The following is a 22,806-nucleotide window of genomic DNA, read 5'->3' on the forward strand; positions in this document are numbered from 1 at the left end:
GAGTTTTGCTACTGATTTACCTTTATACTTTCAGTTCGAACCGAACGGTTCGTTGGACTAATTAATTATTTGGAAAAAAAAAATGGTGAAATATAATGATATGCGTTCAACAAGGTAGCCCAATAACCCAAACGACGTAACAGGGCAATGCCCCTGACACCCCCGAAGAAGAAAAAAATACCAACTTATATGTTTATGTTAGGCTACTCAGTCAGGCGCTCGCTCTCTCAGCAATACACGCTGAAGGCTCGTTGCAAAATGGCCAATGCGTTTAACAGACCAGAAATAGAAGATCCTCCAATAACCAACAGGTCTGGTGTTTGGGTGCACTTTGGATTCCCTGTAAGCTATAATGGTGATGGCAAGAGAGTGGTGGATAAAAAAAAACAACGATATGTCGCATCTAGGGTACACCAGCGGGAATACAAAAAAAAAAAAACACCAGCGGGAATACTTGAAACATGTCAACTCATTTACGCCGACATCACCTTAGTGTGTCAGTATCTATTTACCATTCATTCTATCATCACCATTATAGCTTACAGGGAATCCAAAGTGCACCCAAACACCAGACCTGTTTTAGCCATTTTGCAACGAGCCTTCAGCGCGTACTGAGTGAGCGAGCGCCTTTATGGGCCTTTCACACAGGACGCGGTATGCGCGGCGCTGCGCTATAAAACCCATTCATCTCAATGGCTTGCTCCGCGCAAGGACGTTTTGTTGCTGCGTCGACCAAAGCGCAAGCGCAGCGGTGCGCATCGTTAAAACTCCGCCTACGCCATCGCAAATCGCGCAAATCGCGTTGTATCTGAAGGGCAACGCTGAACCCAGCGGCAAGCGCCGCGCATACCGCGTCCTGTGTGAAAGGCCCGGAAAACGTAGGTTTTAAGAACATGCTTAATGTAATTGAGCCGTTACAATATTCCTTCACGAGCCCATTTCAGACAGACCGTAATTCCTGCTTTGTTCCAAAAAACATAAGCCCTATAGAGAACCAATTGAGTAAAAACACACTCAATATAAAGAGTTATAGAGTTCCATATAAAAAGTTACATCTTTGTATTTGTTCATAACTACTACAATAATATAACATTTTCATTTTTTTATAAGGAGCTGTTTTTGTTTTATACAGTATGCTGCTAAGAAAACACTATAGAAGATGGGTAAAGAATAGCTCCATCATTGTTCAATGTAAAAAAAAAAAAAATACTTTGTTAGTTTTAATAAATAAAACATTTTTTAAAAATCAAGGAAATTTATCTGCCAATTTTTTCTTTTTGCTGTATCTAAAACGTACCGAACCGTACTGAACCGAACCGTGACACCAGTGTATCGTATCGATCCGAACCGTGAATTTTGTGAACCGTTACACCCCTACTTGCTACATAAAGTACAGTATACTTAAAGATATACTTGAACTTTACTTAAGTATACTTAGTAAAATAAACTTGAAGTATACTACTTTTTGGTAAGGGCAGTGCTAAGGTTGACCCGAACTAGCCTATATTATTACTAAAACCAGACCTGTGTGTTCAGATTCAATCCTGTCCTTTTATTATCTGTTGCAAACTCTAATCCTTTTATAGAGACTTGATACGAGCTTGGAAAGTGACAGACAACCTTCACTTTGAAAGCTATGCGGTTTTGATATACCATTAATTTACAAGACGAAACAAGCAAGCAATAAAGCAAACTTTCAAATGATGAAATTTGTCAATGTAACAGTCTGAGCTTCAGACCCATTCTTAATTTTGACACTTCTAACACAAAATTGGCTGAAGTTTGAGCATCATTTGTTTGAAGTTTGATATTTTGCATCTAATGCAGTGATGCACCCATTTTAAAGTGTGTCTTAAGCGGATGTAGTATTTTGTTCTGTGTATTTTAAGGCTTGGCATTTATATTGTATTAAAGGAATAGTTCACCCAAAAATAAAATTTACTGACTCTCAGGACATCCAAGATGTTTATGAGATTGTTTCTTAGAAGATATTTGGGCAAATTTTGCTTTACGTCACTTGCTCACTTAGAGCCTGTGCAGTGTATGGGATGTGATCAGAATGAGAGTTTGTATAGCTGTTAGAAGCATCACAATAATCCACTCAAGTTCATCAGTTAATGTCTTGTGAAGTAAAAAGCAGTGTGTTTGTAATAAACAAATGCAACATAGTTTTAACTTTAAACCATTGCTTTTGGTTAAATAAATGTCTTGATGAATTTGTTTCTTACAAACACTCTGCTTTTCATTTCTTAAGATGTTAATTGATGGATTGGGTTCGTGTAGATTACTGGTTGAACTCTCATTCTGACGGCACCCATTCACTGCAGATGATTCACTGGTGAGCAAGTGATATACATCTTAGATGGCCTGAAGGAGAGTCAATTCGTAGGGCTGCACAATAAATCGAAATGGAATCAATTTCAATTTTTTGAGTTATTATTATTCTAGTTTTCATTAAAATAAAGTAAATTTATAATTCAATGTGTTTATAACTGCTTATAATTCTATGTAATATGTTGCATGTCTTATAGTGTGTAGGAAGCCACTTCATCTCACAGAAGGATTTTTTCTGAACACTCGGCTGACATTATGAAGTGAGTTTGTTGTAAAAACATGTAATTAAATGTTGTATTTTCACATACTTTCAGATGGAGCAGCATTTACTACCCAGAGCCTTAGTTCACTGAAAAGTTATGCAAACAGCTGTCATTATAGGGAACAATTTCTTCGATTTCATTACCATGCAATACTATCATCTGTGATATTATTTTATTTTGAACTTAACTTAACTTAACTTAACTTAACTTAACTTAACTTAACTTAACTTAACTTAACTTAACTTAACTTCTTCTGAAAGCACGTGATGATGATTTACTGCTGATTACAGAACTGGTTTTACTAACAAAATGCTCATGACAATCGCTTTTGATTAATTGTGCAGCCCTAGTAAACTGTCAGCAATTTCTTTGTTTTTAGGTGAATTACAATTTCTGAAGTCATTTAGCTTTAAGCAGTTTCCATTATGGTACAAAATGGTATTAAATGGTTAAATGGATTATTATGGTATTAAATATGTTATTTTAATGTAAAACTAATGATATGACATAAAAAAGCACTCATTCAATAAGTCAGAAAGGGTTCATGGACTGAAGATCATTTCAGGAGTACCAGAAGACGTACTTGAGCAGAATACTAATGGAATTTAATTGCTTTATTAAGATAGAATGTTTTAAATTTGCTGGAAGGCATTTCACTATATGTTCCCATTTCTATACCACCTTTTAACCTGTGCTAGCTTCATGTCAAAAGGCCAAGTTTTTGAATTCAGGGGCAGACAAAATTTTCACTTTTTACATTTTCTTCAATCTAACTTGCATGAAAAGAGATCTATTCTTCTTCCACTGAGAATGAAGAAATATGCAAATAACATGAAAATATTGCACAAATTGAAATGGCTCATGCCTGTAACTAAGAGTGAAAGTGTGTTCAGAGATTTATCTTTGGAGAAATATGAATACATTAATATTTTGCTCATTTTGCTGTGGACAGGTGTAATCTTTCTGCTGCAGGACAAGATAAAGCACAGTTGATCTGTGATCAGTCTATGAGTGAAACTGTAAAAGAGACAAACTTGCCTGCTCATTAACGGTTTTCAAATTAATGCAATAAAAAATGAGTTAAAGTGATCCCCAGCCATTCTCATGATCTGTCAGATTTAAGCATCAGATATTGTATTACTATAAACAAAACAAGATGCATTTGGACAATGACTATGACTGGATTTGGAAAGGTTTTTTTTTTACTCAAAACAGTCTTGTTCGGTCTTACCTGTGAGAGCTCACTGCTGTCAACTCTTCCATTACCATCTGCATCAAAGCGCTTGAACATCATGTCCACCAGATGTTTCCTAGTTGCCATATCGTTCTCGTGGCTGCCATGGTTACCAGGGGTCAAGTACCTCTGAGCATGTAAGTCCAACATCTTGGTCTTCAATTTTTTATAGTCTCCCAGATGACAGTTATCATCTGCAAAGTGTTGGAGATAAATGCTGGTCAGATCAGTGTACTGTATATGGAGACAAATTCGCTGTTCTGCAGCATTTATTCATCAATAGTGTAACAATATGAAGCCCATTTCAAAAATGGCCATGTGAGAAAACTAACAGGTCTGGTATGTAAATAAATGCTGGGAATTAGCAGATTTTGTGGATCTCACAAGAAGAATCAAAAGAAATAAATGCTTTAGTTTTACTGTAAGCATTATATTTGATACATCAGACTATTAGTGATTGTTTAAGAAAACACACACACAATGTATTATGTTAATTATTTTTTATCAAAAGAAAATAGGGTTTCAATGACGACAAATACCAAGTTATAAATAAACAGTACAAATATTACATTTTATGTTTAGACTGTTTTTATTTTAATTTTTTTTATCTGCACGAATGTGATTACCTGTGATTGCCTGTGGTCGAGCAACAGTTGTATTAATATATATATATATATATATATATATATATAAAAGCCATCATATATTTCTTACAACAGTTATAGATATATATAGAGTTAATATTACAGTAAGTGACTTAAATTATTGACATAATATTGCCATTAGTTTCAAACAAAGCCTTAGCAGAACAGTTGCATATCTCCAAACAATAGACAGTTGTGTAATTTCTTTCTGAATGTTTCAGCATTTGAACGAATGATTCAGTGAATCACTAATAACATTCAACCGTTTCATTCCTGAATGAATCAGCGTTTTAAACAAATCTTTTCAATGAATGATTCACTTATGAAGATAGTAACTTGCGTCACCCACTGACGTAACTATGTGATGTTTGGTTTAATTTTAGATGACTTTCCTTAATATCAAAAGAACAAAACACATACATTAATGACAGAAAAACTGATGATAAAAATTCTTATTTCATTTGGACAATCATTACAGTGATCAAAAAAAGACAAAAATCTACAATGCTGTCGTGAAAAAATGCAGTGTTATGCAAACATGGCAGAGAAGGACAGACTCTGTACATTACTCTAGCAATCACGTCAGAGAAAGCGCTGGAAAGGTGTTAGGGATGGACTTGAAACAGTTGCTGGAAACAACGGCTGGTAAGGCTTGTCAAAAAGCGTTTGACAATATTTGAGATGTTTTCGTCATTATATGTAGCTCAGGTGGTGCAGTATGGCTTCTTGTGAGAATACCAATGTTGTTTCTGGAGCATAAGAGATGGATAATGAAAGGCAGAATCAGAAATGAAAGCTAGAGAGGGAGAGAGAAGGAGTTTGAGGAAAAGCAGCTGGTTTTAAAGACGTCAAGTCAGTCACAGCTCATCTCCACATGACTAAACCACTAACTGCAATGTGTGTGTGATATACTGAGATATATATATATATATATATATATATATATATACACACACACACACATATATATATATATATATATATATGTGTGTGTATGTGTATGAACCTGCTGTGTGTATGTGTGCTGATCATGCCACACATCCCAAAATGGCCTCTACTTTGACAAGCCACCGTGGCAGGAAAGCTTCCTTCCTTAGAAATGGCAGAATGAATAAAAGATAAATGGCTGCCTAGAGTCTACGTTGCCCAGAGGAGATGAAGGTCAGTGTCGTCAAACCTGTCTGTGTGTGCACGTTTGCACACACGACACATTAGCATTCATTTTTTGGCATGGTTGTAAATGAACAACTGCATGTCTTCTATCATCTTCCAGAACTGCAGATGTGTGACTTAGGGAATATCCATACTGCGTTATCCACCTGTGATTTGACAGCTGTAGTTCCGAGCAATGTTGCAACCGTGTAGAAGGAGAACTCTAAAATGTGTGGAAAGCTGGAGATTACTTGAATCAGAGCTACATTAATGAGCTGTGTTTCAACAGGAGCCTATCTGCCAGTGCACTGATATTCAGGGTGGACAGAAAATGTGAGTCTATGTAGAAATCTTGCATGTAGAAATACGCACCAGAATTTTTTTTGTAGTACAGAGATATTATAGTAACACAACAGGGAGTTGAAAATGAAAAGTTTTGACTTGAAAATGAAAAAAATTAAAGTGAAACCCACTCAGTGGTCCAGTCCGTGTATCTTTTGGTCATTTGATTTTCTACTTAAAAAGAAATAATGATTAATGAGAAACGGTTTGATTTTCATTTTTATTTGTTAAATAAACAGAAATTGAAAATTAAGTGTTTGATTGTTTCGTATTTTTGTCTATGGGTAAAAAATTAGATGATGCTTTAATATTTATTTTGAATGTGTGGGCGGCGATGAAACGCCTCTTTCATCCCTTCTGTACTGCACCTATATGCGGCAACCACGAGCTCAGTTCATTTTCAGCAGGAGAAAAGCGGCAAGCGAGCAGAGTTCATTAATCCTGCGGATTCTTTGCTAGTGATGCTTACAATATATATGCATGTTATTGACAAAACAGAAATGACTTTATTCAATGGCATTTGAATTTTACTTTATGTGATCTACAATAACATGGAATAGGCCTATGAAAGCCTACTGATTTTGAGCCTACTAATTTTTTTCTATGCCTATTTAAGAAAAACCTCAACAAGTAGGCTACAGCACTTCTCCGGGCGGCACGCGGCACTCCATCAGTTTTGGTCGTAAAACAGCCTCAATAACAACAAAACTTTACAATACTCTGTTGTAAAAAAAGAAACCTAACAGGGTGTGCTTTCTGCCATCTTGGTGTCACTGAACTTCTTTCTGAAATGAACTAGGCTCATGCATACTTTTCCATGACATTCTAATTTACTGAGATGCACCTGTATATACAGTATATATGTAAATAATAAAAAGCCCACAATAATCTCTTCAAGATGGCTCCTTAAATCACTAGTAATTTATTTAGTTCTATTAAGATTTATATATATATAACACACAGCATAAATAGTTTCAAAGCAGCTTTAAAGAAAAGGACAATATAGTCTAAAGGAGTATCAGATCTAGTGTTTTCTATGGCATATGTGTTTAACTGCTCTGACCGGCAGTTGGATTTTTGAACGTGGGTGATTGGAAAAACACAAGTGCTGTCGTTATGACTTTCAACATGTTTTCAGTCCTCTGTGCATGAGATTGTGCATCTTTTTATGATATATGTTATGCTCTATTTCTCAATATATATGGTGTGTTTATACAGAAGGCAGTCGAAAAACGCCCACCTGACAGAAATAGGTTTTACTTTATTGCTTAAATTAGAAAGAACGTCTTGGTTACGTATGTAACCCTCGTTCCCTGAAGGAGGGAACGGAGACGTTACGAATGGGATCTCGCCCGAGAGCCCAATCACCTTCGAGTGGTACAAAGTGATGAGTGATAGCACCTTGTCGTGAGGCCAGCACGAGTGAGGGCCTATAGCTTACACAGAGTACACTGGGTAGCATATTCCAGCTGGACGTATGCTAGCAGGCTGCCTGCCCGTGGGAGGACTTACAGAAGGCAGGCATCTACCAAGGTGGTGATACATAAGAACTCTGAGGTACCCAGCCCGCAGGGTGGAAGTTTCAACGACAGAGCTGGCAAGGGGCTGGCCAAGGGAAAGACAGCTGCTGCGGAGAGATGGTAGCTACCACCTGAGGTGGCAAGGTACCTAAACCTTCCGTGACCCGTCCAGAACCCACACATGTAGGTTCCATAGATCGGGACGTGGGTGCCCCGTCTCTGAGAAAGAAGGTCCTTCCTCAGAGGAATTGGCCAGGGAGGGGCTGTCGCGAGGAGTACAAGTTCGGGGAACCATGTCCGGCCGGGCCAAAAAGGCGCAACCATGAGGACCTGCTCCTCGTCCTCCCTGATCTTGCACAACGTCTGTCAAGAAGGCTCACTGGGGAAAACGCATACTTGCGCAGGCCCAGTGGCCAGCTGTGTGCCAGGGCGTCTGTCCCGAGGGTGCCCATGGTCAGGGAGTAAAACAACTGGCAGTGGGAATTTTCTGGAGAGGCAAACAGGTCTACCTGAGCATCTCCGAAGTGTTCCCAAATCAGCTGATCCGACTGGGCGTGGAGTCTCCATTTCCCGGGGCGAGACTGCTGCCGTGAGACCTCGTCGGCTGCACGATTGAGCCTGCCTGGAATGTGAATGGCATGAAGCGACCTCAGATGCTTGTGACTCCACAAGAGGAGATGGCGAGCGAGTTGCTACATGCGGCGGGAGCGTAGGCCACCCTGACGGTTGATGTACACTACAGTCACAGTGTTGGCCGTACGGACTACAACGGGCTTGTCCTTCAGCAGGGCCCTGAAGCGGTGCAGAGCAAGACGTACTGCTAGCAACTTGAGGCAATTGACATGCCACTGAAGTCGGGGTCCTGTCCAGGAGCCCGACGCAGCATGCCCGTTGCACATGGCACCCCAGCCCGTGGCAGAGGCATCTGTTGACACAATAACATGTCTGGACACCGGTTCTAGGGGCACGCCCGCCCGTAGAAACGAGGGGTCCAACCACGGGGTGAAGTTTCGGCGGCAGGCCGGAGTGATGGTCACTCGGAGCGTGCCCTGTTGCCATGCCCATCTCGGGACTCGGTCGTGAAGCCAGTGCTGAAGCGGTCTCATATGGAGTAACCCGAGCGGTATGACTGCCGCCGGATGCCATATGCCCCAGGAGCCTCTGAAACAGTTTCAGTGGAACCGCTCTCTTGCCCTCATATTGTCTCAGGCAATTCAGCAGTGACTGCGCGTGCTTGTTCGTAAGCCGTGCGAACATGGCGACCGAGTCTATTTCCATACCGAGAAAAGAGATCCTCTGCACAGGGGAGAGCTTGCTCTTTTCCCAGTTGACCTGAAGACCCAGTCGGGCGAGGTGTCTGAGCACCAGATCCCTGTGCTCGCACAACCGCTCTCGAGAGTGAGCTAGGAGCAGCCAGTCGTCGAGGTAGTTGAGGATGCGGACACCTTGTTCCCTGAGAGGAGCCAGTGCTCCCTCCGCCACCTTCGTAAAGACGCGGGGAGACAGGGCCAACCCGAATGGGAGAACCTTGTACTGATATGCCTGCCCCTCGAAAGCAAACCGAAGAAACGGTCTGTGTCGAGGAAGAATGGAGACATGAAAGTGTGTGTCTTTCAGGTCGATCGCTGCAAACCAATCCATCGGACAAATGCATTCGAAAATGCGCTTGGGCGTTAGCATCTTGAACGGGAGTCTGTGCAGAGCTCGGTTCAAAGCACGCAAGCCCAGGATGGGCCCTAACCCACCTGTCTTCTTTGGTACTATGAAGTAAGGGCTGTAAAAGCCGGACTTCATGTCGGCTGGAGGGACCGGCTCTATCGCGCCCTTTGCCTCCACGCGCATGACAGGGGCATCTTTGCCCACCATCGCCGCGCGGACACCCCGAAACCTGGGGGGACGCCGGGCGAACTGAATCGCGTAGCCGAGCCTGAGCGTCCGGATGAGCCAGCGGGAAGGCCTGGGAAGCTCTAGCCAGGCTCCCAGAAACTGAACCAGCGGGGTCAAGGGGACTACAGGCCTACCCATGGTGGGGCAGCGTGGTGGAGCAGACAGCCCCGGCATGGGAGGCATAGCGTCCCTTAGCGGGGGCAGAGTGTGGGCACTCGTCTGACTCCAGGTAGCAAAGAGGGCATGAGAAGGCGAAGTGTTCTCGAGCCGGCTTTGCATGGAAACTGGCAAGGGGAGAGGAGAGAGCGGCGAGGAAGCACGTTGCCAACTGTCGTTCGTGGCCTCTTGGGACCCGGAGGTAGAGGAAACAGCTCTTTTAGTGAAGGTTTGGGTACCACCGGCCAGGGCCAGTGGCGGAAGAAAAAGAAAATGAGAACAAAGGATTCTCAGGAACGGCGTTTGGCAGGCTTAGGGGCAGAGATGGGTTGCGCCGCCCTTCTGCGGCCATCTCCTCGCTGCAGCCGGGGTGAAGGCTGCTGCTGTGGCCGAGCGGGAGTTGAGGAGGCCGCAGGGGGGCGCCCTCGGCGACGAGCAGGCTGAGGCGGCTGCGCCGGTGGTGGGGTGGAAGCAGAAGTGGGCCGCCGGGGCAGGATGTGTCTGATGGCCTCAGACTGCTTCTGGGCGGCAGAGAACTGCTGGGCAAAGCTCTCTACCGCGTCGCCAAAGAGGCCATCCTGGGAGACCGGGGAGTTGACGAGCTGAGCATGATCAGACTCCCTCATGTCTGCCAGGTTCAGCCATAGTTGGCGCTCCTGGACCACCAAAGTGGACATCACCTGACCCAAGGAGCGTGCAGTGACCTTCGTTGCCCGGAGAGTGAGGTCGGTAGCAGTGCGCACCTCCTGCAAAACCCCTGGGTCAGCACTGCCCTCGTGCAGCTGCCGGAGCAGCTTGGCCTGATAGACCTGAAGTGAGGCCATAGCATGCAGGGCAGAAGCGGCCTGGCCTGCAGCTCTGTAAGCCTTGGCCACAAGCGTGGATGAGAACTTACAGGCCTTGGAGGGCAGCTTGGGACCACCACGCCAAGCGGAGGTGCTCTGTGGACACAGTTGCATCGCAACAGAACGCTCCACCGGGGGAATCCCAGCATACCCCTTGGCCGCCCCGCCATCGAGGGCAGTGAAGGCGGAGGAAGTACCAGAATGGTTTCGGGCAGTTAAAAGAGCCTTCCATGAACTGGTCACTTCCTGGTGCACTTCCGAGAATAAAGGAACCAGAGGGGGGTGCTGACGATCCGCATGAGCAGCCCCCAGGAACCAATCATACAGCCTCAAGCGCTCGGGACAGGGCGGAGGATTCCACTCAAGCCCGATGCTCTCCGCTGCCCCGTCAGCTCGGGATCGGACTCGGACAACGCTGGCACTCCCGAGGGAGGCAACGCATCCGAACCCTCATCTCCCGAGGACTCAAGCCCGCCTTGTGATGCGGCGATCGACATACGGTCCTCTTCGCGATCCCTGAATGAGATGTCAGGAGCCTGAGAGGGTCCAGCAGGAAACTCAACCGGCTGCGGCGTATGTGATGGGGGTGTGGCCCGAGGAGGTTGGCTCGTCGGGGAAGCCCACACAGTAACCCTCAGATCACCCTGGCCACCAGCTGAAGTAGCCCTCTTACGAGAAGAGGAGCTAGAACGGGGTGTGGCAGAGGGGACTCTATACCTTTTAAGGTAATCGAGTCTCGATCTCAACGCCAAGATGGTCATGTCCCCGCAATGAGAACATGAGCCATCCACAAACACAGTCTCAGCGTGCTGGAAGCCCAGACACTTGACACAGCGATCGTGGCCGTCACGAATAGTGATGTATCGACCGCTCCCAGAAACACGGGCGAAATGACATCTTTAAAAAGACGCAAATCAGCCCGTATCTCTTTTGTGAAAGAAATTTGCTCTTTCAGAGGCGTTGAAGCGCTCAGGGGAACGCGGGAGCTGTCGCAGGAAACCCAGACGAACCGCTGAATCGTGCTGTCACACCAACACCAGTGACTCTTGCTTGTAGCACTCCCGTGAAAGCATCAAGCGATGTGCTCGGCTCCGAAGCGAGAGCTTGAATGCGAGTTGCTCGCGTTGCTCCTTATATACCCGCTCTGCGGGGCGGAGCACGCGATGCAAATCCCACAGACCAAGGTACTTTGTGTACCATTGGTTCGTTTTGTACCACTCGAAGGTGATTGGGCTCTCGGGCGAGATCCCATTCGTAACGTCGAACGTGACATTGGGAACATTGTGTCCAAGTGATCTTTCTATGAATTCTCCAAATTTCCCTCAGAGAGAAATACATTTACAAAGTTCTACAATAACCTTCCTGTCTTTATTTGCTCAACCTTCATCCCTCAGAGAGCTTCACATGGGTGAGGGCTATTAAATATATATCTGTCCTTTAATGTACAACACAACTGAGACCTCTAGTGCTATAGAAGGTCATTGAGAGTGGATCCATCATGCACCTGTTTCTCATTTCATTAAACATGTGCAGGGAGCGTGTGCTCACCAGGTCTGTCGTTACCACTCCCACCATTTCTAAAACTAAACCAGATTCAGTCTTTTCTGTGTTCCTGCATAAATGAAAGTATGACGGCATTGCTCACATAGGACACGTGCAGTTGATGGTCATGAACCATGGCACGGCAGCTAAAAGCGTGCCACGGCTGGTCGCCCATGCTGATGGGAATTCTGGTCATCATTTTACTTTGCAAAAGTCAGCAGCTGTGACAAACAAGTTTGTGATGAGCAATTCAAGACACATAGGCAAATTAAAGTCTAAGGCTGTGTCTAACAGACTGTGGCTAGCTGCTGTTAATTGGAACCGGTGGAATCATTTAAAGGATTGAGTGCTATGAAATGAGGTCACAGCAATATACATTAACCTATATATATATATATATATATATATATATATATATATATATATATATATATATATATATATATATATATATATATATATATATATATATATATATATATTCACACTCAAAAAAATTTACTTTCACCTTTGCCAATTTTACTTAATCCATTCATGTTGTGATTACTTAAAAAAATAAATTTAACAATGTGAACTTAATTTAATCTAGTTTATTCAACAAAAAAGTGTGTATTGTCAGCTTTACTTAAAAATTATTTGTTCAGCCAACATAACATTGTTGAGTAAAAGTAACAGATTAATAAAACCAATACAGACTTGCATCTCATTGGCTGAGGATTTTGCAGAGTGTCACCCTCTTGCAGAAGTGTAGCACCATTAGATAGCTATGTTAGTGATATGTGAGTCAATGAACCTGTTCTGATTAATTTTAGAACAAAATAAACAAATAAACTGCATTTTAAACATGTTTGTAATATATTTGATAAAATATAATTAAAGAAAGATTTATCTGATAAGTTGTATGATTTAATTGCACTCTGATTGGTTGATTCAGAGTTATTAGTGATGGGCATTTCGGCTCTTTTGGGAGCTGGGGGTTGTTTCATAAAAGAAGCTTAGAAAAGCGGGGATTAAGCTCCAAAACCCGACTTGAATTAACCTAACAAATCAGTTGGGGCTTAAGGCGGTTTCATAAAAGGTAATTCAAGTTCACGCAATCTCACTAATTTGAACCAGGTTTATCTAGTCTAGATAATTGCGCGTGCATGCTATTTTTAAGAAGCCCTGATGGTGAAGCATAGATTCATCAATTTAACATGACAACTATAGGGAAAGAGAGAGCAGCGATGTTCACGGCAACTGAGCAGCAATTACTTCTCGAATCTTACGAAGAATTTAAACACATGATTACAAAAAAAGGAAATACGGCAGCAATTAATAAAACGAGAGAAAAAGGCTGGCAGGAAATTGCTGATCGTCTCAATGCGTAAGTAGCAATTAATGTAGGCCTACATTACTATATTTTATTTTACTTTTATTATTATTTTACTATATTTTTATATATTTTATTAAAGTTAAATTAAATGTTTGTCACTGTGTGTGTGTGTGTGTGTGTGTGTGTGTAACTTTTACAGCAGCAAATTAAGTGAAGAAAAAAGAACATGGCAGCAGGTGAAAATAAAATATAAAAATATTGTTCAGAATGGTAAGTATTAATTATAAAGTATAAATCTATGTAAGTACTTAAGCATAGCCAGCTTGATGTACAACTGTCCAGTCTCATGATGTTTAATAATTGCAGCTGCCAAAAAGAAGAGTGAGGTTGCTGACAGCCAACTTTACTCCTGCAGAGGAGCTGGCATTAGACCTGAATAAAGGGAGGCCTGTCATTGAGGGAATAGAGAGGGGAACAGCATCTGGATCCATTCCATCTAGTATAAGAGATCACTACTTAAAAGGTATTTTGTTTATTTTATTTATTTTTATTCTTCCATTCCTAACTAAATATTTTTGTTTTATAGTGATGCCAAATTCTGTGTGCTTTCTGGATCCACCAGACATCATGCTGAACCCTGTGAGTATGACAGTATGAGTTTAAAGCACTGATTTGTCAAGTGGTTATTTATTAAACCAAGTTTAATTAATGGTTTTAGGTTAAAGGCCCATCTACAGTTGAGGAGGATGAGGAAACTGTGTCCGTATGTTCAAGGAGGCCTGAGGTAGGCACAAATTTGCAAATTATATTTTTAATAGCCTACCTGTGAGGTGCTAAATTGTGTGTATTTCCATTATTGGCAACAGGATGCTGACACCCTTCTAGAGCCCTCTCAGTCATGTGACCAAGTGAGTATTAAGAAATTACAAAAAAGTGCCAAGAGCACTAGATCAAATTGAAAAAAATAAAATACATTTCTGTTCCTACAAGACCCAGAACATAAAGGGAGTCTACAAAAGGTATCTCCTGAAACAAATAGAGGCCATAGATACTGACATCCAATATAAAAAAACTCAAGATGAGAAAGTTGGAGCTGGAAATCCAACAGCTTGAGAAAAATGCAAGTAGAACTGCCATATTTAAAACGATGACACATGACCTTTTTGTTTTTTGACCACATTTAATTGTATGTTTTCACCCCCAACAGGCAGCTTCAACCTAAATAAAATAAAAAAAATAAAATATGACTTGTGTGTCTGGTAAATTAAGGGGAAGGTGAAAACCTTTAACATGGTTTGGACAGTATTAATTAAAATAATTATTGGCATAACGGTCTCTTATAACCCTGCCTATTTCATTGTCATCAAAAATGCCTTCAATGTCCCAGTCTTGCTCTACAACCATCCTTGGTTGCCTCTCTCTCCTCAGGCAGGCAATGTTATGTAGCACAACACATGCAACTACAATGTCACATGCCCTTTGTGGAATCACTCTGAGGTAATTCAGGCACTGGAACCTTGACTTGATGAGCCCAAATGCCATCTCTATACGAGCTCTTGTGCGTGCATGGGCAATATTGTAGTTGTGCTGTGCCTCAGTCTGCGTCTCCTGATAGGGAGTCAAGAGATAAGGCAGGCATGCATATCCCTTGTCTCCCAGCAAAACTCCTGAGAATTGACCTGAATAAAAAAAAAAAAATTGAAGTTTTTTTTAAAGCTGTAGTTTTTGCTATATGTTAAGTGACTAACATACCTTGTGCCAGTTGGTGGGAAAGAGAAGAGGCCCGAAAGATTCTGGAATCATGCACTGAGCCAGGCCATTTTGCCTCTACATTTGTGATTATGCAGTCTGCATCACAAATCATCTAAATAATTAAAAATGTAGGTCACTACACTGGACTTACACACACACACACACACACACACACACACACATATATATATATATAGAATTGTAAATGCATTTGCAATGAATAGAACACAGGTGCCCAGCTTATTGTAAAGAACAATCGCTTCTAGCCTACAATATAATCTCAGTGGGACTGTACCTGTACATTGATGCTGTGTAATGATTTCCCATTAACGAAGTCTGCTTCATGCGGACCAGACGGGCGCTTTATGCGCACGTGGGTGCAGTCCAGAGCTCCGATAACATTTGGGAAAGCTACAAAAGTTAAGTGTTTGTCTGTCAATTGCCATGTCTTACATTAACAGACAATAAATATTTCCATTTTCTATATAGTTCTTATTTTAACTTACCAGCGATTCCATAAAAGGCTTGTTTAATACTGTGAATCGTGATGAACACATTGAGTAATTTTTTTAAAGACAGGTACACAATTCGTACAGAGCGGCAAACCGATGCTTTGCTGATGTTCTCTGCATCTCCAACTGTGTACAAAAATGTTCCGCTGGCAAAAAAGCGAAGTGCAATGCACACAGTCTGCGGGACTGTGAGCGCTTTATTGCGCCGTGTGCTATTTGCGATGTGTGGGCTCAGTAATCTGCAAATATATGCTATCCCTTTCCTCGAGAATCTATACCGTTCATGCAGGTAGTAGTCAGAAAAAGCCAACGGGTCTGCCCTGTCCCTGAAAGTACGCTTTCTTTGAAATGCCCTGCGTATGATTATCGCTCCCTCATCCACCACCTCATCAATGAAAGGACACGCCATGACTATGCGTCCTCCTACACGGGTGGAGCTCCCTATTTATAGACATTTAGGCTAATTGATTCATTACAAAAATCACACCAACTAAACAAATAGGCCTACAATTACTTCTTTACATTTGTTTCACTTTTTGTATGTTCGAATTACATTTATTTTTAAAGTGCATTTGTTTTCATTGTTGGACTGATAGTGGTTAGGCCTACATGAAATAAAATGGCAGCATGCCAGAGAGTCCGATGTAATATCACATTCCTAGTGGGTCAGTGTTAAAACGGTATTCTGGTTAAGCATCAACTCAGGCTTAGCCTGACAGTTAGCCTTCCCCGGACCAGGCTAGTTTCCCAGCATAAGTTTCCAGGGTAACTGAGTTTGAACTATTTTAAGTTTGCTTTATGAAACAGAATTCACAGACAATAAGTCTGACTAACCAAAATAAGCCTGGCTTATTTTCTTATCTTGTTTTATGGAACAACCCTCGGGCTCTTTTGACTCAGTTCATTGGAAAGAGCCGGCTCTTTTGGTTCACAAACGGCTCTTTTAAAAACAATAATGTTTTGACTATGTTAGCTGTGAAAACAATTCTAATTAAATTATTAAATGAAATCATACTCACAATTTCTTTAAAAATGCATTGATTTGTTATGAAAAAAGAATACTATTAAACATTTGCATTTAAATTACAACTTTTGAATATATAGAAACAACAACATTACAAAACAAATACAATCTGAATCTGAACAACATAATAGAACCCATATTAAAGAAAAATAAATAACTGAAATGATTAAACTTGTCCCTCTTTTTTGGCATGTTATATAGTCAGCATGAACTATCTCACTAGTTATGTTTTGTATAACTAGCATGAACACACACACACACACACAAAATGCTGATCATATTTTTATTTTATGAGAGATTTGCATTCAGAAATGCAAGCTGCCTTACTTTCTAGGGGCTGATGATCATTAAAATGATTCCAAATGCTGCTGTGCTTCCGATTCATTTTCCTGCTTTTGTTTTGTTTTCAAAAGCTGTTGTGTTTTTCCTCTCCTCTCCTCCGAGTTTGACACTGTGTGTGTGGTGTGTTTGTGTGGGATGGCTTGGCCCCTCCCTCATGCCGTATAATTGGTTGACACCTCGTGTATGATTGACAGGAACAGAATGTGAGGCTGATCAGACAGTCAAAATATAATTTTTTTTTTTGTTCTTTGAATTAGTCAATTATTTTAAATGAAAAAAAAATGCATCCATTATTTCATTATTACATAATGATTTAATTTCTGTAGGCTTTATATTTTTTAAATAGAGTTGGCTCTTCAGATATGCGAGCCAGCTCCCGTCGTTCACCTACAAGAGCCAGCTCTTAGAGTCAGCTCATTCGAGAACGACCCATCACTAAGAGTTATGTACTTTTTTAAAATCCTTATTAGAGGGCGTGGTGTTCCTAAATTGCATTTAAAATTTTATTTCATCATTAATTACATTTTTAATTTACATTTAACTTAATTGTTGTTTGTTGACTCTACTAAGGTTTGTTAAGTTTACTTAAACTTCTTTTGTAAAATGAACTAAATTATTAAAAACATTGTCCAAAACGTTGCAAATTAGTTGGGCTGACGCTATTAAATTAAGCTGTGCCCAACCATAGTAAATAAGTTGAATCTACCTTAATACATTAAGTTGTCCCAACATAAGTACATTAAATTGGAATAACAGAATTGCATAATGCTGAAATAAAGCAAATTAATCATGTGGAAATCCTTTCCATGATTTTTTTATGTTCGTTCAAAGAGTAATTTTTTTGAGTGCATATATATATATATATATATATATATATATATATATATATATATATATACATTTATAATGTAAGTGTATTAGTTTTTTTTTCATTCTCTCTGTCTCTCTCTCTCTAAAACACACTGTACGTTTAATTTGTTTTATTTTTACTTTTTTCCCATTTTAATTTTAGTTCAAGTTTAACTTTGTTTTTAATTGCTTTAGTTTGTTAATATAATAACTCTGGTTCAGTGAGACTTAAAAAAATAATTCAGCTTTTATTCATCAAGGCTGCATTAAATTGATCAAAGATGACAGTAAAGATATTTAGAATGTTCCAAAAGATTTCTATTTCAAATGAATTTCTGCAATCCTTATATATCACAGTTACATTGAGCAGCACAACTGATATCAGCATTAATAATAAATATAAGAAATGTTTGAGCACCAAATCAGAATATTAGAACGATAGTTTAAAACAAGCTTTGTCAAGCGTTAATTTAAATATGGTCTGGATATTTCTTGTAAAAAATCATTCGAATTCTATATCCTGTTTGCTATCTCATTTCAAATTCAGAACTTTCAGAATTAAAAAAATATATATTCTAAATTCAGTTTTGAATGGCACACAACCCTTCACTTCTTAAAACTGTTCAGAATATCCGTATTCTTTGACAAGCATTACACAAATGCTGCGTTAAGCACAAAGACATTTATTATAAGCCATAAAACCATTCTCAAGTGGCCTGTGTGATTTACTTTGAAGTAAAACTTGACACATCCAGGCAGCCCAGAAGAATGGCACAGAGGAAAAGCAGATTGATCTGTCCGTGTTTGAAATGGGTTTAGACGGCCACCTGCATTCATATCTGCATGTGCATGTGACGCATGGGACCCTGATTCACTTTGAAAACCACACTGGTAAATCTAGTCAGATCAGATGAAATGCAATCCTCTCCGAAGGTGGTTTTAGAATGGCAGCATTAATAAAAGCAGCTTGAGGGACAGCTAATTAACATTAATGAGCCAATTTGATCATTTAGATAATGAATAATAATAAATAATAATAAAATGGATATTCTGGTATTGATGTTGTACAGTAAGTCATTTACCGTATTAGGGTAAATATCAAAGATAAAATACCATAGCTCAGCTGAGATTGCTTAACAGCACCATTAATGTTACATGCTTCCTGAACTTGTCTGTCTTTCATCATTTACACATCCTCATGTAATTTGAAAACATATAAAAAGCATATAGAGGGTCTAACAAAAAAACTAAGAGTAAAGTTGGGTTTCTATTATAGAAACAAAGGATGTTTCTCTTTTAGTACAAGAAAAACACTTATACAAACAACATTTATGTCAATGCTGGAATATGGTGATATTTTATATATGCATGCAAACAAAGCTTCTTTGAAAATGCTGGAAAATGCTTTGTGACTAATTCCAATTTTCGTACTCATCATTGCAGTTTGTATGAGTGTGTTGGTTGGCCATCTCTGCACAATCGCAGGCTGGAACACTGGTATATTTTTCTTTTTAAGGCCATACTTGGTAAACTGCCTCCTTACTTATGTTCTCTTCTGACTCCAAAAGTCACTACCAGGAAGTGTAATCTTAGATCATATGGCCAAATCATGTATGATATCCCACGAACGCAAACTGTCTTAGGTGAATGTGCTTTTAAAGTTTTTGCACCTTTTTCCTGCTAAAATTTGACTATTTACTGACAATGACACAATTTAAAATGAGGATAAAGAACTATTTGAGTACTAAATATACATGTGCTGTTACTGAGTGCTGCTGGTGAATATGTTGAGATGATGTTTAAATTGCCAAAATGTCTTTTTCTGTTAAATGTTTAACAGAATGTTTAAATGTATATGTATTTTTAAAATGGAACTATTATTCTGCCGTCTTGGCCAGGATTCCCTTGAAAAAGAGATTCTGAATCTCAATGGGATTATTTCCTGGTAAAATAAAGGTAAATAAAATAAAAAAAAACTTGCATTCTTCTGTGGAACACACTCACACAAAAAACAAAAGTTTCAGGTGTATTTGTCAATACATTGAATGCAAATAATGATACAAACAACAATGGATCCAACTGACTTTCACTGTATTAACAAAACAACATTATGAATTTTTTTCTAAATAAAAGTTTCACAGAACAAAGGCAAGCATTACGATTTGAAATAGCTTGAGGTTGAGTAATACTTTTTGGATGAACTATCTTTTAAATAAGATACTACCCTTTTAAAAAAAGCTGACCACTATTCCTTCTTGGGTGTAATTAAATTATCTCTCACACTAATCATTAAGAAACAGGCTTTTTTATTTGTGTTTCCCATATTTTAGAGAATAATAATAATGACACAAAAAAAAAAAAAAAAAAAAAAAAAAAAATATATATATATATATATATATATATATATATATTTTTTTTTTTTAATAAGGTACACCTCAAATAGTGCTAATGTTTTTATGTTTTTTTATTTTTATTTTTTGGTCTGTACTGTGATTAGTAAAGCTGAAATAGGCAATAGACTGTACATAATTATAATAAGACATGATATGAAGATTTTCTTTGCTAGTGCTATGCAGAGAGTGTGATGAAAATGAAAGCAAAGCAAGTTTTCTGTATTGCAAGAAGGTGCTGATTTTATGTGATATTTTTATGCTGATTGTAACTTTTAACGATGCCAGATGTTCCACTTTGCAAAATATTGTAAAGCATATGGATATATCAAAACATATCTAAAAAAAATTAGAGTAGATCAGGGTCTCATGTGCCAACCCAGTTGAAACAAAGTAAAATAAAATATGCTGGTTAGGTATGTTTTGAAGCATAGTAGCTGGTTTGAGCTGGCTTAAGCTGACCACCTTATAACCCACCCAGGATGAGCTTAAGCAGCTCATGACCAACTAATGACCAGCTTAAACCAGCTAAAACCAGCTACTATGTTTCAAGACATACCTAACCACCATGTGCTGTTTTTGCTCAACAGGGAACTCCCCTCCGTATTCTCAAAGTACATCGTTCTACATGCCCTATACATCAAACACACACACGGCTTCAGTCTGAGGTCACTGACTCTGCTCTTTAAGGGCACAGGGCCAGAGCCATTGCTGTCAAGTTCTGGTGCTGCAGAATTGGACGTGTAAACGCAGTGGGCTGTGAAGTCTGCTCTCTCTCTCTAGCTGCGCCTGACCACCTAACATCTCACTGGAGAATTTCACAGGCAGTGCATTCAATAACAATCTACCTGCCACTGGATATCCATATAAGTTGTTGCAATGACAAATTTACAACTCGCTGGCAGGCTATTATTCAGGCTCTCTCTGTGTGATGTGCAAGTGGAAAACTTTGCATTTGCCTAGTTGATTTTTCCTGTTGTCCCCCATCCCTCTCTCGTCTTTATTATTTTTGTCTCTCTCTGTGTCTCAGTAGTGCTGCTTTATTCTACATAAAGTAAGTCATCTTCTCCAGCTGTCTACCTGCTGTTTCACCTTTAATCTGATTTCCACACTCTCTTTTCTCCTGTCACAGGTTCTTCCTATTCTCCTCTCTTACCCCTGTCCCTTTATCTCTGATTTCTCACTTTCGCAGAAGCTGGTGCACCTTTGAGGAGCTCATTACCTGCCGGTAGACGCGGACATGGCTTCTCTTCAGACTGGAGGTGACAGTGACATTAAACAGCTCAGGGTCTTATTATCACTGTTCTAAAACTGCAACAGAACGACATTTCAATCCTTCCCTCTTTGTCTGTCTTTGTTTTTATTATATATATATATATATATATATATATATATATATATATATATATACACACACAGTACAGACCAAAAGTTTGGACACACCTTCTCATTCAAAGAGTTTTCTTTATTTTCATGACTATGAAAACGTCCCCCCGATAGCCTGATAGACAGTAAAAGATTGCCTGCGAGCTTCTCCTCCTGTCCATACGGTAATTTCTCAGAGTCGCTGGTTATGATGCAATCGTTAGCCTACTTTTTACAAAAACTGCTTCTACGGGACCATGACGTAAGATACAAGGTAATGGAGCCCTTTATACATTTTTGTGTTTCTTTAGAAATAATTAATGGACAAATGGAGTCTTTAAATGCCTCAGATGTAAAGTTATTCGCTGTCAAAGTGATGCCAAAATGAATGGGAGTCAATGGAATGCTAACAGCAGGTGGGGGTCCGCTAGCCAATGGCGGTGCCCAGGGTTGCTTCAAAAAAATATGAAACCCTGCCCCCCTGTAAATAACCCAGTGTTTTTGAATGAATCAGTTGAGTGAATGATTCAAATGATTCACTTATAGCTGACAGTCACGTGCTGTAAAATTGTAAAATTTGTTGAAATAGTAGCTGAAAGAAATCTCCACCAAAAAAAAAAAAAAAAAAAGACTGGCAGTCAGATTGAAAAACACAGTTGGAACACTGCACGTGCATTAGATTTCTATAGAAACTTTAGAAAAATAGTTTGTAATGGTGCAAATGTGCAATCAAAGTGAATCAGAGTGTACAACGGAATTTAAACTCATAGCACAGCTGTTCGCAGTTAAAAATAACACAAGGCCACATCACAATATTTTAATTCGATTGGACAGACTCAAGTACTGTATACTCCAGTAAGTTTTAGCAAGGTCGGTGGAAGCGAAATTCAGAGTTTAAGAGCTGAAGGCCCATACACACTCAGAGGAATTGACTTTGACAGACATAACGAGTGAGAGGCTGACAAGGCCATCTCAACAACAATATTCGGCCACCCTGAGGGTCAGTGTCAGAGAGAGACTAGATATGAGAGGAGGACAGAGAGATTTCTTAAGGCTATGTCACTCTCTTCTTCTGTGTGGGGCTGTTTTTAGGTGCTGGTATCAGATGAATTTGACTGAGCTGTTGTGGTCAAGAGTTATTGCTGTTGATGAATGCTGACATTGAGGACTAGAGAACAGCAGGTATTAGAAGAGACATATTACCTGATAACATCAGTAGAAGAGATAAACAAGACAAAGAAGGACCATCTGTTGTATTCAGAATGCATTTGTGACAGAAGGAGGAACAAAACATCTTCAATCTTTTAGGTTTAGCAAGTGGAAGAAAAAAATCATTAT

At 39.9% G+C, this 22,806-nt stretch overlaps 2 protein-coding genes across 3 annotated transcripts in view; both read right to left on the reverse strand.

Moving 5' to 3' along the window:
• The window catches only part of LOC132113794 (follistatin-related protein 5-like), a 165,170-nt gene that overhangs the window by 85,492 nt on the left and 56,872 nt on the right, over window positions 1-22,806 (reverse strand). For both annotated transcript variants that reach the window (XM_059521796.1, XM_059521795.1), the window contains exon 5: window positions 3,829-4,025. In XM_059521796.1, coding sequence (XP_059377779.1) covers window positions 3,829-4,025 — 197 coding nt within the window. The remainder of the gene's footprint in view (window positions 1-3,828; window positions 4,026-22,806) is intronic.
• LOC132114090 (putative nuclease HARBI1) lies at window positions 14,540-15,907 on the reverse strand. The gene is made up of 4 exons (XM_059522233.1): window positions 15,493-15,907; window positions 15,282-15,397; window positions 14,987-15,098; window positions 14,540-14,913 (listed from the first exon to the last, which is right to left on the reverse strand). The coding sequence occupies exons 1-4, from the start codon at window positions 15,905-15,907 to the stop codon at window positions 14,540-14,542; spliced, it is 1,017 nt and encodes a 338-aa protein (XP_059378216.1).

This window comes from Carassius carassius, chromosome 33, assembly GCF_963082965.1.
Source record: "Carassius carassius chromosome 33, fCarCar2.1, whole genome shotgun sequence".
Classification (NCBI taxonomy): domain Eukaryota; kingdom Metazoa; phylum Chordata; class Actinopteri; order Cypriniformes; family Cyprinidae; genus Carassius; species Carassius carassius.

Coding starts and splice junctions, on each gene's coding strand:
- LOC132114090 (XM_059522233.1), bottom strand. CDS start 15,907: ATGGCGTGTCCTTTCATTGATGAGGTGGTGGATGAGGGAGCGATAATC. Junction 15,398..15,492: donor AGCCTTTTATGGAATCGCTG/GTAAGTTAAAAT, acceptor TAACTTTTGTAG/CTTTCCCAAATGTTATCGGA. Junction 14,914..14,986: donor TTCCCACCAACTGGCACAAG/GTATGTTAGTCA, acceptor TTTTTTATTCAG/GTCAATTCTCAGGAGTTTTG.